General features: G+C 37.5%; 1 protein-coding gene across 15 annotated transcripts in view; it reads right to left on the bottom strand.

Annotated features, from left to right (window-relative positions):
• Window positions 1–26,172, bottom strand: part of LOC137586311 (transcriptional regulator ATRX homolog) — a 600,012-nt gene that overhangs the window by 163,479 nt on the left and 410,361 nt on the right. The window contains exon 14 of one of the 15 annotated variants that reach the window (XM_068302324.1): window positions 12,295–12,337. The exons of the other annotated variants lie outside the window; for them this stretch is intronic. Within the exon in view, the coding sequence (XP_068158425.1) occupies window positions 12,295–12,337 (43 nt within the window). The remainder of the gene's footprint in view (window positions 1–12,294; window positions 12,338–26,172) is intronic. 15 annotated transcript variants of the gene reach the window in all.

Here is a 26,172-nt window from a genome sequence, read left to right as displayed (position 1 = left end):
GGAGGCATCTCCCTCAATATAAAGTATATATATTCTTGATCAGCATGATAGGACGAGTTGAAATAGCCATGTCCGTCCGTCCGTCTGCATCGACGCGAACTCATACCGTTAGAGCTACAGAACTGATGTATGTAGGCTTGTATATACTGCACAGTTTGTATATCTAGGATTCATCCGGATCGGACCATTATATCATATAGCTCCCATACAAACGGCAAAGTCACGAATAGTGACTTTTCGTAATAACGAATAAATGAACGCAACCTAACTACCATTCGTAGGAATAAACTTTTTCCATGTAATTTTGTTGTTTAAGGGCTCTATCATAAGAACATTACACCGTTGCTATATGTAAATGAAGCAAGAAAGTCGACTCGTCGACTTGGGTATACCATACACCTGGTGAAACAAATATTTCAAATTTCGAAGACCAAATGTATGTCTATTAAATTGTTTTTACATGTCTTATACTATATGCTATCTCGCTCACTCTACAAACACACGAGCACTCTAGCGCCGCTACTAGCCAACGTCCAATTCTGGCCTTGTGGACCGCGTAGTAAAATACGTTCATACGCATATTTTACATGTTTCTAGTCCGATTTCAATAAAATTTGATAGTTTGGTAGAAATAGATAAGATAAATTAGTCTGCCAAATTTAAATGCGATAGTCAAAAAACTAAAGGAGGAAATCGTTTTTTTCTAAATTATGGAGGCGGAAGTGGGCGTGGCAAAATGTGAAAATATCTAAATTCTCTGCGCATACTATGCCAGTATACATACTAAATTTGGTGACTTTAGCTTTGTTAGTTTTTGATAAAATCAGTTTTGTTTAATTTACGGGGGCGGAAGTGGGCGTGGCAAAATGTTTAAATAGCCAATATCTGCGCGTCTATTAAGCTAGTCTACATACTAAATTTGATGTCGGTAGCTATAATAGTTTTTAAGGAAATCACTTTTATGTAAATTCCGGGGGCGGAAAGGGGGCGTGGCAAAAAGTTTAAACAATTAGTTTCTGCGCGCTAACTAACCGAGCATATAAACCAAATTTGATGTCTCTAGCTATTATACTTTTTAAGAAAAACAGTTTTGTGTGATTCCTGGGGGCGTAAGTGGCCGTGGCAAAAAGTTTGAACAGTTAATTTCTGCGCACTAACTAATCGGGTATACAAACTAAATTTGATGTCTCTAGCTGTCATACTTTTTAAGAAAAACAGTTTTATGTGATTCCTGGCGGCGTAAGGGGGCGTGGCCGAAATTCCAATTAATGCTGAACATGTGCATACTACACGAGTATACATACCAAATTTGGTGGCTCTAGCTCTTATAGTCTCCGAGATCTGCGTGTTCATACAGACGGACGGACGGACGGACGGACAGACGGACATGGCTAGATCGACTCGGCTGTTGATCCTGATCAAGAATATATATACTTTATAGGGTCGGAGAAGCTTCCTTCTGGCTGTTAGATACATTTTGGCGACTTTAATATACCATTTCACCCTATGGGTGTATGGTATAATTACATAGTGGACAGTGTTCATCTTCTGTCCCACTTTACCACCACAAGTCAATTGCTAACACGAAATAACGATATATTAATTAAAGTTCAATAATTCTGGAGCTTCGAAAAATAATTAAAATTATTCAAGTTTTTATTTCTGACGATTTTTTTACGGTCAATCAATGCAAAGCGGAATAAATTTGAAACGCAAGTAACCCTTTTGTTACTTTTTTATTCTACACGTAGCTAAAAACAGTATGCGATTTAAAATGTCGGTTATTTTCCAATAGGGATGGAATGGCTGCACGAATTGTCTACGCTATTATGGCAGAGCAATGCTCACGTTGAACAAGTCTGAAATCAGTAGCACAGGGATGGACGTACGAACGGAGAGACACAGTAATGCGATAGGCACGACCAAAGCTGACAAACTTGAAGAAAAAGCTTTAAAGCATTAAATAATTAGCCGTTAAGATGTTGAAGCATATTACAAAATTTAAATATTAGGTAGTTTTTAATTCCATACATAATATACATATATATCGGTAAGTCCTCTATAATGCCTTCGTTCAGCTGAATCGTTTTGTTATTTCTGAATTATCATTTATTTTAAACTTTAGGTTTTACTGCCACATTTTATTTTCACTTATATTTGAGACTGTTTAGTGCACCTCCTTATTTAGGACCTCACCTGTTGCCGGTTTTCAACATTTGTTTCCAGAAATGTTGTTTAGGCAAGGATGCTAATCATCCTGCAAACTCAACCTTCCATGCTAGGGCTACACCTTCCGTGTTAATCAATTGGAACTTGTGAGGAACATGTCGATTGATGTTCCACACAACAAACCAAAAACAATGTAGAAAGTAAGAGTATAGGATACGCAAGAGGCATGAAACATTAAAGTCAAGCTTAGAACCTAAGCGGAGACACAAACCATCGGTAGCAACGTTGGAGCTACGATCAAACCTTACGATTTACGGTCAAACTTAGTTATGGCCGACCGAACCACACGCAACAAACCATCGATTTCGTCCAAGCGGGAAAATGCGTGGGAGGCGGAGAGCAAGAAATCAGCTGCTGCCGAGTAAAAGCGCGAGGGAGACGGAGATTAAGTGCATATTCCCAACCAAAAGGGCATTGGCCTTCGCATAGATCACAAGTGCATAATTGGGCTATGCCCAGAGTGCGAGAACATGAGTGGGAAAAACTGTAAGAGAAGCGTATGCATTTGTTTAGCGTATCCATTACCCACAGAGCGATGAGCGTGAGGCAATACATCCTTACTCCATGTACACTGTGCAGGCTAATGCAGGTGCTCTCTGCTCGTTTAACGTAGGCAAACCGAACGAATGTCAGTCGTGAGCGGCTTAACCGAGATGCCACAGAGAGCGAAATTGATGGTTAAGCAAGCCCAGGAGACGGGTGCGGGGGTGAAGGGTTCCCTGTACGAAATGAAGTGAGGGCTATGCTTGTCATTTGGGGAGTAGTGGGGGGGAATAAGTGCATGCAAGGCAAGGTAAGGAATATACAAGTCGAAGAGGGAGTGTTAGGCATTGGGCAAGCCCTCTAAATGTTGGAAATAGATTGTATGTGTTGTATTAAGATACAACTATGTATGTTAATAATTAATTAAACAAATCATTATGTTAACTAATTTAGACAATAGGTTAGTTAAACATAGAATAAGTAAACCAATTATGTATGAAGAATAAGTTCAAGTATCTGTGAGAGGGCAACAACAAATCAAAGCTGGTGCGAGTGGATCAGGGGGAGCGACGGACGATGGCAGCGTCGACAGAGGGAAAGAAAGCGGGAGAAGCTGGGCGACCTATAGGAAGGCACAGAGAGAGACCAAGCGGCTCCAGGCCAATCCATAAGCTATTGGAAGGCACGAGGTTATATCCTACTGCCGAAATTCCTTTGTTCTTTTTATCCTAAAGACCACCAATCGCTGAGGAAAACCCTGCTGCGAAGCAACTACCACGGTATCTATCCTGGTGTTCAGTGAGCACCCAAAGACCATCTCAAAGAAGCAACAAACATGCTAAGGTGTAAATAAAGCCCCTAGGTGCTCAGGATTTATCCGTTCAGGAGGTGCCCTAGTAGAAGCTAAAGAGGGATTAAACAAGGTTGAGCGTCGCAATCAAGATCCTGGTGCAACAAACAACAGGAGAACTAGAAGCAAGGGAGAGACCAGGCGCGAGCAACGAGGGACCCGCGATATACACTCACCGCTGCCAAAGATCGAGACTTCCCCCGAAAAAATAATGGTACCTAGCCAAGCGCAACGAAAATATAATAAACACAAGCATAAAAATCAATTTACAATTAACACGAGTTCGAATTTCACCGATGCACAAAATAAATTTTGTTGTGCAGAACCTAGTCCTAAGGGATATCGAGAATATTCAGAAGGACACGAAAGGATAGTTACAAACTAACCAGTAGGCTTGGACTTATTAGTCACTTAATTAACACTATCTGACACGGCCTTTGTGACCCTTACAATACACGAGGGTGTATCTCAGACCGTGAATGGACTGATATTATCTAAGTGTTGTATCTTTTTAACCTTTCGCCATTCAAATTGTCATTTATTACATCAATCTTCTTATTCAGACTTAAATTTAATATTATTTCTTTCTTAATTTTAACTAATATATTTTTTTTTTTATCATAGGCAACATTTTATTTCACATGTTAGTATCTTTATCTCAACATTATTAAATGACAATGTGACAGGATATCAACACTTTGTTACATAGCAGCCGACTATTTCGCTCTCTCTTTTATCATTATATATTGTCGGTCTCTTGCCGTCAGTTTGCTACGCTAGGCACCACAATTGCTACTAGGATCCATGTATGATGTTCCTTCCACCCTAGGTGGTAAAGATCGACCAATGATCTACGTCTTTTTCACCGTTTTCATCCTCTTCAATCATTTCAGATGCAGCACATTCATTTGGCATTTCTGGCAAACTCTCATGGTGATACTTTCCTATTACTTTAACGACTTCAAATCATAGCTCGCAAATAACTGTCGACCGTTTTTCTTCTTGCGTTCTCTTTGCGAACACAACCGAAAAAGTTCATACTCTCTCGCTCTCGCTATGAACAAGAGACTCTTGCTGTCTTGATTTATATTTTCTGTTGAGCTCTTTTCGTTGAACGCTTCGTATATCGGTCTTTCAATGAGCAGTGCATAAAGAGCGAAACGAGAAACGCTCACACGATATGAGTCAACAAAAGACCGATTGACCGAAAAACTCAACGCAAACGGTCTTCACATTTATTTTTGTTGTTGTGAAAAATAAACATAATTTTTTGATTTTTTCAATTTAAATTTTTAACTTAAATTTATTTTAAAATTTTTTGGTCTTTTTTTCATATTTTTTTTAGAAAACCATATTTTATTTCATTTTGATTTCATATTCCATTTAGAGCTATAGTTAGTTAACAAAAGAGTTTAAACTATTCATACTTATATTTTTAGTAATATTTTTCATACATTATGTATTCAGCTTAATGACAAGTAAGGCGTTCAGATTTTCTGCGCTAATCGAACTTCTTCGTTCACTTAATATAAAGTGTAGGGCTGAGAATGCCCGTTCCACCGAAACTTGCGTTGCAGGTGTAGCCAACACAACCTGCGCTAGTGCACTTAGATGAGGAAACTTAAGCTGCAAGTCGTTAAAAAATTCCAATATATTTGAATTTAATGGCAATCGACCATATGTAACGTCAAATTTTCGATGTCAGCATAAATTTTGACAAGTTTTGCAGAAACAGGGTCTTTTTTGTTTTCTGACACTGCCTGAAAATCGTCCAAAAATGCCGAGAATAGCGACTTCTCTTCAGATGAGGATGCTGTCGATAAAATTGATGAAAATGAGGATTCAAACATCTCTTCCCGCACTTTCGAACTTCCCGGACTTTCGAGCTCTGGAACATTTTGTGTTTGTGCCTTAAATAATAAATTAATGATAAGTATGAAATGTTTTTTGGATTTTAGTTTAGTACAAGTATTAGTTTTTGACGAAGACAGTTTTAATTATAAACATAGTTTCTCAAAATTACACCATAAACAAAACAGGACCCCAATTTCAAACATTCTACGACATACAGCTTACTTGTTTCAACTCAAATATGCGAAAAGCTATTTTTTTTAAATTAACCTTTGCTAACGATTTCTGATAGCTCGTCAACATGGAGGATCCAAGTAAATGGCTGCCAACAAAGCTTCATTTTCTAATAATTTACTTTCCCTTATTTTGATCTGTGCCGATAGTTTTTTTTTAATCAAATTGTGGCTATTCTCGCATTTCAATTTTAGTTCCATCCATACTACGAAGAATTCACTGTAAACTAAATTTTTGTCTTGTAGCTTTAGGGTTGCCTGGTATGTGTCACTGAAAGCGTCAATGTACGTATCCATCCAATCCCAATCGGCATCTACACAAATACAAGACTGCGTGGCCAAGAAATCCTTTAGGTCCACTAATTGTTTTAGCATTAAATAGGTCGAATTCCACCTTGTAACAACGTCGAGCGATGGTATGTTTCTTTTGTTTTCAATTAGGATACGTCTGCATAGATTTTATAAATACATAGTATGTATACATATGTACATATATATAAAAAACTAATTATTACTTACCTATATGTTTCGGTGCGCAGCGATTTGCATAATGTGCGACAGGAACTTATTTTATCGGCGATCTCCTTTGTCTTGTTCACATCGAATACGCAGAGTTGCAGAGTGTGTGCTGCACATCTCACAAGGTGTATATTAGCAAGTTCAATAGTGTCCAGTTCATTCAGAACATTCTCACTTTCTTTGTCGTCTTGAAAAAGGGATTCCTCTGTCGCTTCATTTAACACTTGGACGGCGTTTTATCATGTTTCGCCCATTATCCGATGTAATGCTGTGTGCATTAATATGAAAATTCTTTAAAAAGTGACACATATATCGAAATTGTATGTAGTCAAATTTTTACCTGTAGATTTGATCTAATGATATTCCATAATCATCCAAGATTTCCAGAATTTTCTTCTTTATGTATATTCCAGTGTGAGATTCCCCGAGCTCAATCATGCCTAAAGTCTTTACAATGATCTCGGTTTTAGTCAGGCTTGCGTGGACCATTTGCAGATTTATTCCTAGAATGGCTTTATCCATTCTGGTGGCAACATCTATTTTCAGCGACACAAGCTTTCCCTTCACGAGAGCCCTTATGTTTTCTTTGACAAGCTGCTCTTTGACTGACACAAAGTTCATAATATTTCGAGACGTTACAGGGTTCATGCCAAGTGCATTATATATTGGATCCATTATTTCTTTGAACCCTTCACTGTCTAGAAATATCAATGGTTTTCCGTCCGTGGTTACTATTTTAATCAAAGAAGAAACAATTGCTTCTTCGCTTGTTGGATAGGATATTCTTCGTTTCTCTTCACTTTTGGTTGATTTTGAATCTTCAGAATAGTTCCACTCGTTGAAAATGTCCATATGTTTCGTTGTTAAATGCCGTCGTAAGTTTGTTGAGTGATTGCCGGACAATTTAATACCGCAAACATTACAAATTGACTTTTTCTCTTCCAAATTAAATTTAAAGAATTGGTGCACTTTTTTATTCAACTCTCTTCCCATTTTGCACAACAAATTTTTCACAACTTTACACACTCAATTCACAATCGCAGTTAATAAATGTATTCGTCTGCACAGACGCTTAACGATTTGCTTGCCTATGCGTGTGAATGTATACCAATACATACGCAAAAGACTTTTTGCTTGATTGAACACGACGAAACGGTCTTGGAACAACCAGAACAAAACAGTACAGAAAAAAACGGTTTCGCTCGGAGCGCGAGCGAGCTCATTTAAGAACCGAAAAATCGGTTGCTCGCTGAGTCTTTTCGTAGAATGTCGTGAAAAGACACTTATTTACAGACAACGAGAAACGGTCGACAGTTATTTGCGAGCTATGCTTCAAATGATATCGGTCATCTTCCAACAATTTAATTACCACGAATGTCCCTTTGAACTTTGGATCAAGTTATGTCTGGTGCCGTTTCTCTCATTTTAACAGACCATGATTGCCCACCTTGTGCTTTTCAACTAGTGCCTTGTTCTTGTCTAGCCTTGCATTTGTCATACATGCTACTTTTATCAATATTTTCTTTGGCTTAAGCTCATGTATTTCATTAATATCAATTTTATCTTCATTTTCAGTAACTGCTAGCTTCTTTACCTATTAGCAGTTCTAAGTGGCTAAACTGTGTCACTCGATTACTAGTACAATTCATAGCTAATTACACATCTTCATGGCAGTTCCTCCTGCCATGATCGCTTACTTGTCTCTAATGCTGTGAGCACATGTTTCATTGTGCTTATTACACGCTCTACATGCCCATTTGCACGGCTTGCGCTCGTGGCTATCAAATGTAACTCAATTTATTGTTGGGGCAGCATTCATAAAAACTGCTACTGCCAAAACTCCTGCCCTGATCTGCAATAAGCGATTAGGTACTCTAAAGAGCGATGTACCTAATTTAATCGCTTTAATGCAGCATTCTGAATCTAGGTTTAAACCATGGTAGGAAGACATATTTAGTGAACACATCAGTCTGGACTATATCACATTATCTTAACTTAATTTTATGCTAGGAATTGGGTGCATTTCCATTTGGATCCTACCTGATGAAGGTTTCGATATCTTAAAGGTCGTACAACTCTCTGCAAATTTTTTTTTTTTTTTTTAATAACGTTTAATATATACTATTTGTTGAATCTTCTCTTAAATTAGAGCCTTACAACAAGTTTGATTAATTTTTTTAATCTATTACTTAAGCTAAATCCTGGAGATACTGCAGGCAGCCCTAATCACGTATTATTGGTCTGTCGTTTCTTTTAAGATGAGTTCTATTGTAAGTTCGCGTAAGGGAAGTGGCAAGAACATTTGGGTGTGCATCCAGATTCGCAGAATACTTTAGTTGTTGACTACCTATTTCAGATTTTACGCTAGGTATATTTAGATCATTTCGAATGTTGTCGTTCCGTATCGTTCCCGTGATTGATCTTAAAATTTTCGACTGCGCTCTTTGTGTAATATCGACATTGCTCGTACTTGCATTTCCTTCGAATTTTTTGCTTCGATGTGCTTGCGCCAAGTTAGTCTTCTGTCTAGGTGGATGCCAAGGTAAGTGACATCCACGGCTTGAGGAATTGGTACGTTGTTTAGCATTAGAGCTGGACAGTTTCTTCTGTTAAGCGTAAATGTAACATGTTTGCATTTCTGCTCGTTGACCCGGATACGCCAGGTTGCTAGCCATTCTTCTACCACCTTGAGGTGTTCCTCTAATTTTGCAGAGGCTTGTATTGGGCATTTGGATCTGCTGACGATTGCCGTGTCATCGGCAAAAGTGGACGTTGTAAGTCCTAAACTCGTTGGTAAGTCTGTAGTGTACAGTAGGTAGAGCAATGGGCCGAGTACGCTGCCTCGTACACCAGCTTTGATTTCAAAATCAGTCGAGACGGAGCCATTACATTTTACAGCGAATTGCCTATTGTAAAGATAAGATTCCATGAGTTTGTGGGTGTACTGTGGCAGTTTTTGCCGGATTTTGAACATCAGACCCTCCAGCCAAACTCTATCGAAAGCCTGGACAACGTCGAGAAAGACAGCCGCACAGTATTCTTTTAGTTCGAATGCTGTTTGTACTTCGGATGTTATGCGATTGACTTGTTCAATTGTACCATGTTTTTTCGCGGAAGCCGAACTGGTGTGAAGGGATTGTTTTCTCCGATGCCAGAAATGAGTTTAGTCGGATCTGCAGGACCTTTTCAAAAAGCTTCGAAAGACAAGGCAGCAAACTAATTGGCCTATAGGATGATGGCTGGGTTTTGTCCTTTCCCAATTTAGGAATCATGATGATAGTGGACCTTTTCCATGTTCTTGGGAAGTAGCCAATTCTTATTATAGCGTTGAACAGTTTGCAGATGTATTGTATGGCAATGATAGGGAGTTCCAGGATCATTTTCGGTGTGATAAGGCTTTTTTTGGCTTTATGTGGTTTTTAATAACTGCAGTGACCTCATCCGATTGGAGTTCCCAGTACTCACTATCCGTTAGTGTGCTCGAAGGGGGAAGTACAGATGAGTTTGATGTTGGATTTGGCTGGAAAACCATTTTAAGATGTGTGGCAAATACGGATGCCCTCGTCACTGCGGGCCCATCCACCGGTTGGACTCCTTATCGGTGAAATTGTCTCTGTAGGAGCGCTTAAAGTTGGGTGGGCTTTCCACAGAGGATGTTTGGTGCTGGTTGGGCTGAGCTTTTCTATGTATTTTCTTTGAGCCCAGCTTTCCTCTTGTCTTAACGCCTTGGAGAGGTTGCGATTAGCATGCCTTAGGCGAAGTTTTGCTGCTGGTGAGCGAGCAATCTGCCATTCTCTTCTTAGACGTCGTTTTTCCGTTACTAATTGTTCTATCCGCCGGTTCGTAGGCCTGTCAACAGGTTTAGTGTAAGAAGGGGCAGGTGGAGTAGATACTCTTGCTGCAGCTGCCATCATAAACTCAAGTGCAGAGCCGCACATATCAATGTCCTCTGCAGCATCCAGTTTCGGCGAACAGTCAATATGGGCACTCATGTACATTTTAAATTTAAGCCAATTTGTTTTGTTGTTTGTAAGCCTATATGGGCGATCAAGTACTTGAGGTCTTGTTAATAGTGTGAATAGCACTGGAGAGTGATCGGAAGTTAAATCTAGCAGTGTATCCACAGTGATCCGATTACGTGGAATCCTCTTGGTTACTGCGAAATCAATCAAGTCAGGTACTTTCTGTGGATCTGTGGGCCAATAAGTAGGCCTACCCGGTGAGACGCAATCCATCTTATTGAGAGGGTTGAATATTGTGTTGTACAACTGCTTGCCTTTAGGATTTACCAGGCGAGATCCCCAGTGCGTATGTTTGGCGTTATACTCCCCTGCTGCAATGAAGCGATCTCCGAGTGTGTTATATTTTGGTATTTGAAAATTATTTTTTGATGTTAAATGTGTTTCCGAAAACAGCAGAACTTCGATTTTACTTGAGTCTAGGAATAGTTGCAATTCATTTTTGTGCTTGGAGATGCCGTTAGCATTCCAAAGACATAGACGTAGGGAAGCCATTATTTATTCTCGATAAGCTTCTGGATAAGCAGGTTTTGATTCCGCATCAGTTCGTGCATACAGTTTTGCATGAACGTCATAAAAGTGGTCATGTTTTGATTCAGTGAGATCAATAGGGCCTCTAAACCACTTGGAGTTTGCTGGCCAAGTTCTCGTGCGCTAGGCTGCCATTATAGATGGTAGATGGTGGAGTGACGGGGTCTCTTTTGCGGGCTCCGTCTGTCCAGTTCGGAGCACACTAGCGAAGGATACACTAGGACTGTATGTAGCAGGCATGTTAGATGATCTAACAGCCTTGGCAAAGAATACCTCCGGTGTAGTTTAAGAGGCGTTGACGGTGATTTTTGGTCCAGCTGGGGTTTTGCGCCCGTTTAGGTGAGATTTAAGATCCTTGAAGACAGGACATCCTCTGTAGTTGGCCGTGTGGTTCCCTCCACAGTTACTGACATATTCTGAAACCAATATTGCCCTTAAACTTTATCTTATGGATTTTGCCTAATGTCTATAACTTGCAAACAGCGAGTCATGCCATTCCTTTGAATTTTTGTATGTAGTAATCTACTCGTCAACTCATATGTGTTTGCTATGTCTTCTTGCATCTCCCCACTTCTTAATTGTGGTACAACATCGCCTATGTCCTGATCAGGCTGTTGTTCTGCTATTAACCAACAGTTACTCCTTTCTGTACTCCACATCAAAAGCAAATTTTTGTTTAGCGAATTACAATCAGTGTACACTATAAATTTTTTATCATGCAGGTAATAACGGGAATACTGTAACATTCTACCACCCTGCTTTCTACTTTTTAATCATCTACAGCGAAACCAATGGACTTGGATTGGCTGCAACTCATTCCTGACCACATTGGCTGTGAATCGGGGCATAGCTGGCAAATAAAACACCTTTAGTTCTGTATAAAGCTAAGCTACCTTCTTCATTTAATTACTATCTGTCTTTAGCTTAAGCTTTTTCGTCGACTGCTGTGTTAGTTGACGTAAATAAAATAAATAAATAAATAAAATTAACAAGAATGAGACTTGATCTAGAGGAATATGAATTTACAGTAGAATATCTGAAGGGAAAAGATACTTTTGTTGCGGATGCATTATCCCGCATTACAATACAGGATCTAAAAAACACAAAAGCTAATGTCCTGAAAGTCACTACCAGACAGTAAAGTAGACAAAATAATCTCTGGCCAGATAATAAAAATGTAAATACAATTAGGCAGGTACCTAATGACGCTTCTAAGCCCAAAATACATGAAGTACTCTACAATGATGAAGTACGAAAAGTAGTGACCTTTTGCATAACACACGATTTATGTTTCCTCAAACATGGAAAGAAAGTTATAGCAAGAATTGAGATTGGAGATCTGTATACCAATGGAAATCTAGACTTAGGTCAGTTTTTTCAAAGGCTTGAAAAACAATCCGGTATACTCGAAATCAAACAACTCAAATTGGCACCGAGTGAAAAGATCTTTGAAACATTTTCAATAGAATCTTTTAAAGAAATGGGCAATAAAATATTAAAAACATTAAGAGTAGCGCTACTGCAACCGGGGACCATTATAGAAAAAGATAAAGATAAAGAAGCAATATTGTCTACTTACCATGATGATCCGATACAGGGTGGCCATACAGGCATCACAAAAACTTTGGACAAAGTAAAAAGATATTATTATTGGAAAAACATGACACGTCATTTAAAAGACTACATTAATAAATGTGAAAAATGCCTGAAGTCAAAAACGACAAAACACATAAAAACACCCTTAGTTATTACAGAAACCCTCATACATGCTTTTGATAGGGTAATAGTAGACACCATTGGTCCATTACCAAAATCCGAAAATGGTAACGAATATGCAGTCACTCTAATATGTGACTTGACGAAATACTTAGTAGCAATACCAGTTCCCAATAAAAGCGCTACAACAATCGCGAAAGCTACTTTTGAATCCTTCATTCTGAAGTACGGTCCAATAAAGACGTTCATTACGGACATGGGAACAGAATACAAAAATTCAATAATAAATGGCTTGTGCAAATTTTTAAAAATAGACAACACTATGCACACCACCACCAGACCTTGGGTACCGTTGAAAGAAGTCATAGGACATTCAATGAGTACATTCGATCATATATATCAGTAGATAAAACTGATTGGGACATATGGTTACAATATTTTGTGTATTGTTTCAACACAACTCCATCAGTAACACACAAATACTGTCCCTACGAACTTGTATTTGGTAAACAAAATAATTTACCAATCCATTTTAATAGCATAAATAGAATAGAACCATTATATACCGTAGATGATTATGCTAAAAAAGTAAAGTTTAGATTAGAACTAGCATACAGTAGAGCAAGAATAATGTAAGAAAAACGTAAGGAAACCAGACAAATTTTTATGACAATAAGTCAGCAGATTTAAAAATAGAAATAGGAGATAAAGTTTTCTTTAAAAACGAAGCTGGTCATAAGCTTGACTCAGCCTATCTAGGACCATTCGAAGTTGTAGAAACATCTAAAAATAACAACAAAAATAAGGAACAAAAAAAATTTGCAAAAATAATTAAAAAACCAGAGGGCCGGGGCTAACTTCGACCGCGTCAAAGTTTGTATACCATTGCAACTTTTTTGGTAACTCTTTTCTTACCTATTAGCCATCAATGTGGAAGAACGTCTTATCTAAAAAGGCTTATGTTTGCGAAAGAATGGCCCACAATCATAGGAAATAACGAAGATATTGATCAAAGTCACTGTTTTCCAGCGATCGTTCCTATGGGAGCTATATGATATAGTCACCCGATCTTTATCAAATTCGACACAGTCATTAACATATATATTAAATTAAAAAATGTTTAATTTGAAAGCAATCGCGTTAAAAGTAACGAAGTTATTTACAAAAGTCACTGTTTTCGACCGATCGTTCCTATGGGAGCTATATGATATAGTCGCCCGATTTTGATCAAATTTGTCACAGTCATTAACATACATATATATTAAACTAACAAATGTTTAATTTAAAGGCAATCGCGTTAAAAGTAACGAAGGTATTTACAAAAGTCACTGTTTGCGACCGATCGTTCCTATGGAAGCTATATGATATAGTCATCCGATCTTGATCAAATTTGGCACAGTAGTTTATAGGCATAATAATATTAAGTTTCACAATAATAGCACAGAAAATAACGAAGTTATGGAGAAAAGTCACTATTCGTGACTTTGGGGTTTGTTTGCGAGCTGTATGATATAGTGGTCCGATACGGCTGAATCCGAGATATTAATTATGTTATTGCCTTCTATTATTAAGTCGTTCTTTACGCAATTTTGATTAAGTTTAGTTTTCGGTAAGTTCCATGTTACAATTATGTTTGGTTTAATGTAATTAGTTTGAAAATTTTTATATGTTTTAGTGTATTTACAAGTGGTTGGAATTTGATTTAAAATGCCTATTATACATTCATTAGTTTCTATTTGTTTTGTATTTTTAGTAAACAAATTGTTGTTGTCAAAATAGTATTCGTATGAATTCTCTGTTAAAATATTTTTATTTTCATCTGGATAAGGAAGTATCTCAAAGATAGGGGTTTTTATTATTTCTTGAGGAATGTTTGAAATGATAAATATCTCGTTTGAATTTGGTTTAAGCCAGGTGGAAGTTTTTGTATTCAGTAGTTTTTCCGAATCAACATGACTTAAGTGATTATGTTTTAGAAGTTTTGGGTTGAAAATTCCTAGTCTAGTGAGCTGCATGCCCATTTCTATGTCTTCAAATGTATTCTGTGAAATGCTCAAAATTAAAGATTAGAACTTCTAATCTTACTGATTTTTCTTTTTCTTCCCTGAGGTTGTTTATTACTTCTAAACCTTTATTAACAGTGTCTATTACGTAATTTAGTTATTTTGCTTGTACGCTATTGCTTTCAAGATTATTTATTTTTTCTTCTAATTCGTCTTTATCGTCCTGATGAAGAGTACCAAAAAAGATATTTGCATATTGAACCAATTCCGTTAATTAGTCCTCGTTCGTTACGTTCTACAATTTGTATTCCATTAATTTCCCTACTTAGTTTTTCTGTTAAGTATTGAATATGGATTATGTTTTTGAATTCTTGTGCTTGTTGCATTAAATTGTTATATGTAATGTCTATTAGCGTTAAATACACTTCTAAATAATGATATTCAAAGTTTGTTGGTAGATCCATGGTTCCTGTTTTAAATATTAAGTAACCGTTCGGTGCTTTTACTGGGTTTATTCAATGAATTGGCTGCATGTTGATTTTAATTTTAAATGCATAATGCATAATGCACAAAAAAAAACATCTGGAGTTGTTGACCTAAAATTAATCAATTGTCGTATTTGCTTTTATTAACTTTCTTTTTCTTCTTGCATTTCGATTTGTAGTGTGTGACTTTTTGTCATCTATTTCTTTCTTCAAAATGCTTTTCGTCTAACTGATTTATTTCTCCTGTCTTTTTGAATGGATTTGTCGTTTTTGACTTTACTAATGCTCCTTGTTTAAATCTAGTATCGATTTCGAAGTGGTGTCTATCTTTATTTAAATTGTTTATTTGATGTATTTTATTCGTTTGGGTATTATAGTCGGAGGTCCTGAATAGATAAAAATGTCCGCTGGTGTTCGGTTAGTTGTTTTATGTCTCGTCTTATGGTTAAATACATACGTAGAGAATTTTTTCAATTTTGATTAATTTATCTTCGATGTCATTTTCACTATTAATAATTCTAAGTTTTTCATTTACTGTTTTATGGAATTTTTTAGTGCTATACACAGAAATGCTTAATCTTTGTCTGATTTATTTCTATTGATTTGCCCATTTCAGTGAATACTTTCATATTTGCTCTCTTGGCTTCTAACCAATCTCTAGACTTTACTGCTACTAGTGTTGCAATTTTGGAGTAAATGTCAATGCATGAAAGGAATTTTAAATTGTCGATCATGTATAAGTCTATGACGTATTTTTCTCTGATATTAAAAGTTTCTGGTGTTATTTCAAAAGTTAGTTTTGTATTTCTATTTTCTGTCTTTGCGATATTGCATACTGAGCATTCATAAATAATGTTTTGAATAAAGTTTTGAAAATCTGGAAAATAATATTTTTTTAAACAAATAAATCGTTTTTTCGATTCCTGAATGTAATAATTCTTTATGTTGTTTTAGATTTATTTCTTTAAATTGTGCAAACGTTTGAAGTTCCTATAATTTAATTCTAGATTTCGAGGGTTTTGTATTTGCGTTCAATTGTATTATTTCAATAAAAGCTTGTTGGAATATGAAAAAATCTTGTTCTTTATGAAAATATAGTACAGTGTTCTTACTGCAAAGATATCTTTTGATTATATCCCTTGCGTAAGCATTGGTCATTTCTTTGGGTGTTATTGCTGAATTATTGTTTATGCTTTGTCTTCTGAACCTCTAATGAATTCTATTTGCCTGTTGAAATAATTAATGGGTTTTTCTACTATTGAAATGTAATTTTCATTATCCTCATAAGCACTATGTATTGTAACTGCTGTGCTTTCTGTTGAGCCTAAAAAGTTTTCATCTATTTTAATTCTGGAAAGGGCATCTGCTACGTGATTTTCTTTGCCAGGTAAATATTTAATTTTGTAATCAAACTCGTTTAGTTTTATTTTCCATCTTTGAAGTTTCATATTTGGTTCTTTTATATTGTTGAGACATACTAAACGCTTATGGTCGCTTAGAATCTATAACTTTCTACCGAAAAGGTATGGACTAAAATATTTGGTTGCCCATACAATAGATAGTAATTCCTTTTTTATGGCTGAATAATTAAGTTCGTGTTCGTTAAGTGTTCTACTACCATAAGAAACAAGGCAATGCTTATAAATAAGGTCTTCCAAAAGATGATTCATGCATTTGGAATGTTGCCGTGGCATTTTTAAGACCAAATGGCATACGTGTGTATTCGTAATGGCCATGTTTAATTGAGAAAGCTGTTTTTGCAATAGATTCAGGATCCATTTGAATTTGATGAAATAACTTAGCTAAATCAATAGTGGTGAAGTATTGGCATTTTCCCAGTTTGTCGAGAATTTCGTCCATGACTGGAATCGGGAATTTGTCATCTATTGTGACTTCATTTAGATTTCGATAGTCAATGACTAATCTGAATTTTTGTTTGTTGGAAGCATCTCTTTTTTTTGGAACGATCCAAATGGGTGAACAGTAGGGGGAATTCGATTTTCGAATGATACCCTGTTCAATCATTTCATTTATTTGTTTGTTGATTTCTTTATCAAATGTTTGGGGATATTTGTATGGACGTTTATAGATTGGGTCCTCATGTTTTGTATGAATAGAGTGCTTTATTGTACTCGTGAAAGTCAAATTTTCACCTTCGCGGTACTGAATGTCACTGAATTCGTATAAGACTCTTTTTAGTTTGGATTTTGAGCCCTGTCAATATTAAATTTTTGTTGAAATTCTTGGAAGTTTTTGGTTTTGTGTTGTATTGGATTGTTTTTGTTGAGACGGAGTTGTACTATTGGGTACAAAGGGTTTTCAACCTTTTTGATTTTGATTTTGGCTTTGATTTGATTTTCTGATTTCTGTTATACTATTCTCGTATAACCCTTCTCTTTGAGCTACTTGCTTCAACTTGCTGACTGTGGTTATATCGTATCTAGCTAACGTCATAAATAATCTATCGGGTAATTTTTTGTTTATTTCATCTTTTATAGTGTTATTTAAAGCATTTGTATAACTAATCAGGACTAATCTTCTAACGGGTGTTTTTTTAAGCGTTTGGTTTTTAAAATTGAAATGAAACACACAAAATTTGAATATTATTGTTAAATTTTTATTTGAGATGATAAAACAATCTCTGCCAATTACTTTTTAAAAATGACTTCATGTAAATGTTGGCCGCGACTGCGTTTCAAGTGATCAACACGGAAGGTCCAATTTTGCACCACTTTTTCCAGCATGTCTAAGGGAATTTCGCCAATAACACGACTGATATTGTCTTCCAATGCACCAATTGACGCTGGTTTGTCCTGGTAAACCAATGACTTTACATATCCCCACAAAAAATAATCCATCGATGGTTGAATGTCCAATAAAGTAAAATGTGTGCGAAATTTGTCCACAATTGCTTTATGGCCTGCTCGGTTGGTCGGTTGTGTCGACCATAATATGGACGTAATTTGCGAAACAAATTTTTCACAGAACACGAATTTTGATAATAAATTTCAATGATTTGTAAACGTTGTTCGGGCGTAAGTCTTTCCATGATGAAATGGCAAACTAAACTGAGCATTTTTCACTTTCACAGCTGTCATGAACATCATGCGGTATGTCAGTGTTGCCAACATGAAAAACCAAAAGCGTAAAAAAACACGCATTAATTCTGTTACAAACTTACGAAGGCTTCCTGTATAGCTGGTGTTGTAGAGGCGTCGAAGAAGTTCCTCACAGGGGGTCTGCGTCTTCAATTCATTGATGAGGAGTGACCTTAGTTCCGGCCAGGTGTTGGTTTGTCCAATTTGTGATAGCCGTTGTGCCTCTCCAGTGAGCTGCTTCTAGATCGTACTGAACAATATGTTTTGTTGCCTTATATCATGGGTTGGATATAAGTGCATAATGAAATCTATCCTCCTTATGAATGACGTCAGATTCGTTGGTGCTCATAGTTTGCCACCTGTCTTAACGAAAGCAGTGCTTGATTGAGGGGGGCTTCGGTGAGTTCTACAGCCATTTTGTTTTTTCTTTTTTTTTTTTGTTTTGGTGGGGTTTTGTTTTTTTTTTTTTTTAATTTTCTGGGTTTTAGTGATGTTTTGTTTTTTGATTTTCTGGGTTTTTGTGATGTTTTTTCTTTTTTTGGTTTTCTGGGTTTTAGTGATGTTTTGTTTTGTTGATTTTCTGCGTTTTTTGTGGTGTTTTGTATTGTTGATTTTTTGGGTTCTTTCTGGTGTTTTGATTTGTTAATTTTCTGGGTTTTAGTTATGTTTTGTTTTGATTTTTGGTTTTTTGTTCGCACACAAGTTGGCGTTTTTGTTCCTCAATTGGATTTAATGGTTGTAACACACAGTTAATATTTTCGCGCACAGTTGGCGTCAATATTTTTTTTCACTGTTGTACACTTTTGAGCACTACCCGTAAGTTCTTGATGTCGCATCGGAGTTTTATAGAAATTATTCACTTATTCTATGTAACACACGGATAATATTTCTATGTAACACGGATAGAATAACTAGTTCACTTTTACCGATCCTACCGACTGCGCCAATTAAATATCTGGTTTTCCCAAAGAGGAAAAAAAAGATATAGTGAGTGTGAGCGTACGTTATTATTTGAATGAAAACTTAAAGTTTTAACTCAGTTGAGTTACAAAAGTTATGGTTATATTTATAGGCTAAATTTGTGAGCCCTTTAGTGGCGTAATTGATATTGATGCGATTTGATTGGCCCTAATTTAAATGCTTTTGGTTTTTAGGGGGACAATTATTATTGCAAGTGTTTAATTGTTTATGTTAATTATGAGTTAGCGTTCACACGCTTTGGTTTTGAGGGGGACAATTGTTTATAAAAACGGGGCGAAAAATTTATTTGTTATTGGGTACAAGTTTCTTAATGCCCTACGAGTAACCTTAGAGACTTTTTGACCAAACCAAGCCCTGGGAAAAGGATCCAGCGATAATTCAAAGAACTAAGAAGGCCTTACGAGTAATCTTATAAGTTTATCAAGCATCTTTGCGTCCTCAGAATAGAACTGAAAACACCGTACCCAAGCATTACACAGAGAGAGACCAAGCGGCTCCAGGCTAATCCATAAGCTAATGGAAAGCACGAGGTTATATCCTACCGCCAAAATTCCTTTGTTCTTTATACCCTTGCAAAAAGGGTATATTAATTTTGGTCAGAAGTGTGCAACGCATAGAACGAAGCATCTCCGACCATACAAAGTATATATATTCTTGATCAGCACGTCGAGACGAGTTCAAATAGCCACATCCGTCCGTCCGTCCGTCCGTCCGTCTGGATCAACGCAAACTTCTCCTAGACCCTAAAAGCTACAGAGCTGAAATTTTGCACATAGGCTTGTATATAATGTATATGTCGGATTCAACCGGATCGGACCACTATATCATATAGCTCCCATACAAACCCCAAAGTCACGAACAGTGACTTTTCTCAATAACTTCGTTAATTATCGTGAAACTTAATATTAGAGAGTTTATTACGCCTATTAACGACTGTGCCAAATTTGATCAAGATCAGATGACTATATCGTATAGCTCCCATAGGAACGATTGGTCGAAAATAGTGACTTTTGTAAATAACTTCGGTATTTTTAATGCGATTGCTTTCAAATTAAACATTTGCTAGTTTGATATATCTGTTAATGACTATGCTGAATTTGATAAAGATCGGGTGACTATTTCATATAGCTCCCATAGGATCGACCGGTGGAAAACAGTGACTATTATCAATATCTTCGTTATTTCCTATGATTGTAGGCTATTGTTTCGCAAACATAAGCCTTTTTTAGATAAAACGTTCTTCCACATTGATGGCTAATAGGTGAGGAAAGAGTTACCAAAAAAGTTGCAAGGGTATACAAACTTTGACGCGGTCAAAGTTCGCCCCGGCCCTCTGGTTTTATCCTAAAGACCACCAATCGCTGAGGAAAATCCTGCTGCGAAGCAGCGACCACGGTATCTATCCTGGTCTTCAGCACGCAAAGACCATGTCAAGAAGCAACAAAACTGCTAAGGTGTAAATAAAGCCCCTAGGTGCTCAGGATTTATCCGTTCAGGAGGTGCCCTAGTAGAAGCTAAAGAGGGAATAAACAAGGTTGAGCGTCGCAATCAAGAGCCTGGTGCAACAAACAACAGGAGAACTAGAAGCAAGGGAGAGACAAGGCGCGAGCAACGAGGGACCGATATACTCTCAACGCTGCCAAAGATCGAGACTTCCCCCGAAAAACTAGTTGTACCTAGCCAAGCGCAAAGAAAATATTCCGAGGATACGAAAGGATCGTTACAAACTAACCAGTAGGCTTGGACTTATTAGTCACTTAATCAACACTATCTGACACGGCCTTTGTGACCCTTAGAAGTCCTCGTGTATCTCAGACCGTGAATGGACTGATGTTATCTAAGTGTTGTATCTTTTTTACCTTTCGCCATTCAAATTGTCATTTATTACATCAATCTTCTTATTCAGACTTAAATTTAATATTATTTCTTTCTTAATTTTAACTAATATATTTTTTCTTATCATAGGCAACATTTCATTTCACATGTTAGTTTCTTCATCTCAACATTATTAAATGAAAATGTGACAGGATATCAACACTTTGTTACATAGCAGCCGACTATTTCGCTCTCTCTTTTATCATTATATAGTTGCCGTCAGTTTGCGACGCTATGCACCACAATTGCTACTAGGATCCATGTATGATGTTCCTTCCATTTTTTAATTGTGGTACAACATCGCCTATGTCCTGATCAGGCTGTTGCTCTGCTATTAACCAATAATTAGTTAACTCTGCCACGTTGCGAACTTCGCTCTTTTTATTTGTGAAAGCAGTTTATTTTTTATTTGGATTTCTCGATAGAAAATTACATGAGCCATCTGACTTCCCTGTCAGTACTCCACATCAAAAGCAAATTTTTGTTTAGCGAATTACAATCAGTGTACACTATAAATTTTCACAGCTTTCTAAACAGCTAAACTGTCCAATTCGTTATGATATTTGAATTCCACTACAGTAGTACAGTTACTGTAACATTCTACCACCTTGCATTTCAATATCAGATCACAGTTTCACTGCTTGTATAATTTTTTGACGTATGAGCTTATGCTGCTCATTCCAAATAAAGCTACTGTTTTTCGAAGTTAATTTATATAAAAGCGGGGAACAAACGGTCTAAAGTAAGATGCAAAGAGGTATATTTTAAGAGGGTAGTGGTTGTGGATACAGGTTTCAAAAAATTTCAAAGTTTTAATTTATTCGTTCAGGAGGTGTCCTAGTAGAAGCTAAAGAGGGATTAAACAAGGTTGACCGTCACAATCAAGAGCCTGGTGCAACAAACAACAGGAGAACTAGAAGCAAGAAAGAGACCAGGCGCGAGCAACGAGGGACCCGCGATATACACTCAACGCTGCCAAAGATCGAGACTCCCCCGAAAACTTGTTGTTGACGTATGAGCCAACATTTGTCAAAAAGACTTGCCCCAAGACCAACAATACGCGCGTATAGCAGAGTCCGCCGTCGCAGAGGCTAGCGATGAGAACGACTCCATACCGGACAATGATTTGCTAAATTTTTTAGAGAACGCTCCCAACTGCCGTTCGTCGAGCGACAGTTGGCTGGTAGAACAATAAAAATTCTAATCGACACTGGGGCGGCAAAGAATTATGTATAACCCGTAAAGGAGTTACGTAACATAACACTTGTCAACACCCCATTTAATGTGAGCTCCATACACGGGTTCAGTAAAATTAAAGAAAAATGCTTCATGAGAATTTTCGGAAAGAATGCCACGTTTTTCATTTTAGATACCCTTGATACTTTTGATGCCATAATAGGCTTCGATTTGCTAACGCAAGCAGGGGTAACCCTAAACTTACACAGCGGTAGTATTACATCTGGCAGTACGGCGGAAGCACTGCAACACCATACTTGCGATAGCGTTAATTTCACACGCATTGATGACATAATAGTTTCTGATAGTGTAAGAGAGGAATTTAAAAGGGTAATACTGAACAGGATCGGCGCATTTTCGACCTCTAACGAAATCGCTCAATTGTTGAAAGACAGCATTATAAGAGGGTTGCATGGTTTGTTGACAAAAAAGGCTTGGACTCAAACGGTAACAAAAACAAACGACTCGTTATTGACTTTCGAAAGTTAAACGAGCGAACTATTGGCGACCGGTACCCAATGCCAAGCATTCCAATGATTCTAGCGAATCTTGGAAAGACAAAATTTTTATCTAGCTGAAAAGGATCGCGCGAAAACGGCGATCTCGGTAAACGGAGGGAAATACGAATTCTGTCGCTTACCCTTTGGTTTGAAAAATGCCGGAAGCATATTTCAGAGAGCAATCGATGATGTTCTAAGGGAACAAATCGGGAAAATATTCTACGTCTACGTAGATGACGTGTTAATATTTTCTGAAAATGAAGCCGAGCATGTCAAACACTGTGCTCCAGCTGCTCTGCAACGCTAACATGAGAGTGTCGAAAGAAAAGACAAATTTTTTTTAAGAAAGCGTCGAATATTTGGGTTTCATCGTCTCTAGTGACGGAAAAAAAACTAACCCCGAAAATGTCAAGGCAATTCAGGAGTACCCCGAGCCAAAGAGCCTCTATTCACTAAGATCGTTTTTGGGCCTTGCAGGGCCTTACAGGGCGTTTATTAAGGATTTTGCATCAATCGCAAGACCTTTAACCGACATACTGAAATGCGAAAATGGAAAAGTAAGCAAGCACATGTCCAAAAAGGTCCCAATCGACTTTGATGATCCGCAACGTCACACCGCTTAAGAAACATTCTGGCATCCGAGGATGTCATACTCATGTACCCGAACTTGACCTCACAACCGACGCTTCTGCCGACGGGATTGGAGCAATGTTGTCCCAGGGCGGGAGGCCAATAACAATGATATCCCGAATATTAAAGCAAAATGAAGCACTTTACGCCACTAATGAAAGGGAGTTGTTGGCAATCATGTGGGCTCTTGGAAAACTACAGAACTACCTGTATGGAACCAGAGAGTTGCACATTTTTACAGATCACCAACCGCTCACATTTTCCGTGTCACAAAAAAACACAAATGCGAGAATTAAAAAGTGGATGGCATTAATTGAAGAACGCAACGCTCAAATTCATTACAAGCCAGGAAAAGAAAACCTAGTCGCAGATGCCTTATCAAGGCAAAATGTGAATGCCCTACAAGATGAAATTCAATCATGTGCTGCCACCGTCCACAGTGAGCTTTCCTTGACCTACACAATCGAGACAACCGACAAGCCTGTTAATCTTTTTAAGAGCCAAGTAATCCTAGAAGAGGCGCGCTACAACTTGCATCGGAGACTAATTCTATTCTGCAGCAAAACTCGCCATGTGATACAATTCACAGACAAGAACGATCTCCTTGAATCCTTTAAGCCTGTAGTGAACCGTGATGTTGTAAATGCATTCCATTGCGATCTTCTTACATTAGCCGCGTTTCAACATGAATTAGTGCGACTTTTCCCCACAACAAAGTTTTGGCATTGCAAGAACATGGTTACTGATATAACCAACCAACCAGATCAGATTCAGATAGTTAATACCGAACATAATCGCGCACATAGAGCAGCGCAAGAAAATATCAAACAAATACTTCGGGAGTATTACTTCCCAAAAATGGCCAAATTAACCAATGAAATCATCTTAAATTGCAAAGTCTGCACTACAGCTAGGTACGACCGTCACCCAAAAAAACACTGACCACAAGCTATTCCTGACCTAAGTTTTCAAAATTTTCTGTTGTACAACCCTTGTTATCCCGAACAATAACGGATATTACTATCTCCATATTGCAATTACTCAATATTTTTCCAAAAATAAAGACAATTTATTGTGACAACGAAGCATCGTTTAATTCAGAGACGATTTCTTCGATATTAAAAAATCAATTCGAAATAGACGTAATAAACACACCTCCATTACATAGCTGCTTGAATGGACAAGTGGAACGATTCCACAGTACATTGCTAGAGATAGCCAGATGCATGAAAATTGATAAACAACTTAATGATACGACCCTGATCATAGTAAGAGTAACAATGGAATATAATAAAACAATTCATTCGGTTACAGAAGAAAAGCCAATAGACGTTATCCATGTATGATTTGCGGAAAAAATTTAAAGACAGAATAAACAAAGCACAACAAGATCAACTCAACAGATGCAACCCAGATAAGCAAAATAGAGTATTTGACGTAGGCGACAAAGTATTTATTAAGAACAATAAAAGGTTGTGAAACAAATTATCCCCGTTGTGTTCTGAGGGACGCGTACAAGCAGACCTGGGAACTTCTGTACTTATTAAAGGGAGGGTGGACCATAAGGACAATTTGAAGTAATTTTGATCAAGTTCTTTATTTGCTACATCAAACCACAGTTCACAACAGTCTCCATAGTTAATTTAATGGCTGTGTCCAACATCAAAATATTTCAATTCGATACTACCATAAATATAATTATAGATTACCCTAGAATTCCACTTTTATGTAAGAAGGTCATTATTTTCCCTGTGATACATGGGGACACCATACTACAGATACACGACAACATAGTGGCAGAATGTGACGACGGAGTGAAGGCGGTCACAGAATGCGTTACCAACAATCACGTACCATTTTGCAAACTGGCTAAGCATGACTCATGCGCTCGCGGACTACATTCAGGGCAATCTGCTATATGTCGCACGCAGCTCGGTCATCTGGAGCCCATTACAAGGGTTGTCGAGGGGATAATTATTGTCAACAACCTTCCGAGTATCAGCGTAGATGATGTCCCTACGTTACACGCCAACGGAACCCATCTTATAACGTTTGAGAAAAGCGCTACGATAAACGGGACCATGTACCTCAACCACAACAAGGTCGTAAACAAGGTTCCTGGCATCCCGGCTTCCCCTTTGCTGCATATAACGGGACACGAGCATGTGTTAAGTCTACCTCTGCTACAGCGAATGAATGAACTCAACTTAAACGCCATCCAGGAGTTGAATGATGATATGATATCCAACGGATCGCCCAAGGTTTGGTTTGCGATCGGAGTACTTGTAAGCTTCTTGCTCTGTAGCCTCGTCGTAGCTGGTCACTTCAGGTACCAGAGGAAGTCAGCTGCTAAAATGCAAAGATTCGTCCAAGAGTCATGCATCACGGAGGACGGCATTGAACATAGAAGGGGAGAAGTTAACAAACAATCCAACGAACTGCCTTCGCACTAAGTCTTAGAACAATCTGTGCAGCTGCCACGGCGATGTGACGAATTCCATATCAAGAGCCCATAGCATGACCATACGCCTTACATACATATTTACTTCTTATGTATTTAGTAGTATGTAGTTTTTTTAGCTTTAGATTCATATTCCCATTTATGTACTGAGGTTTAATTCTCTTTTATTTTATTCAACATATTTAGTTTTTGTATACCCGCGTCAAAGTTTGTATACCCTTGCAACTTTTTGGTAACTCTTTCCTTACCTATTAGCCATCAATGTGGAAGAACGTTTTATATAAAAAGGCTTATGTTTGCGAAAAAATGGCCTACAGTCATAGGAAATAACGCAGATATTGATCATAGTCACTGTTTTCGACCGATCGTTCCTATGGGAACTATATGATATAGTCACCCGATCTTGATCAAATTCAGCACAGTCATTAACTGACATATTAAACTAACAAATGTTTAATTTGAAAGCAATCGC

The sequence above is a fragment of the Drosophila tropicalis genome, unplaced genomic scaffold, assembly GCF_018151085.1.
Source record: "Drosophila tropicalis isolate 14030-0801.00 unplaced genomic scaffold, ASM1815108v1 contig_979, whole genome shotgun sequence".
In the NCBI taxonomy this organism is placed as follows: domain Eukaryota; kingdom Metazoa; phylum Arthropoda; class Insecta; order Diptera; family Drosophilidae; genus Drosophila; species Drosophila tropicalis.
The sequence above is the reverse complement of the archived record's forward strand: the minus strand, read 5'-3'. Positions and strand labels throughout refer to the sequence as shown.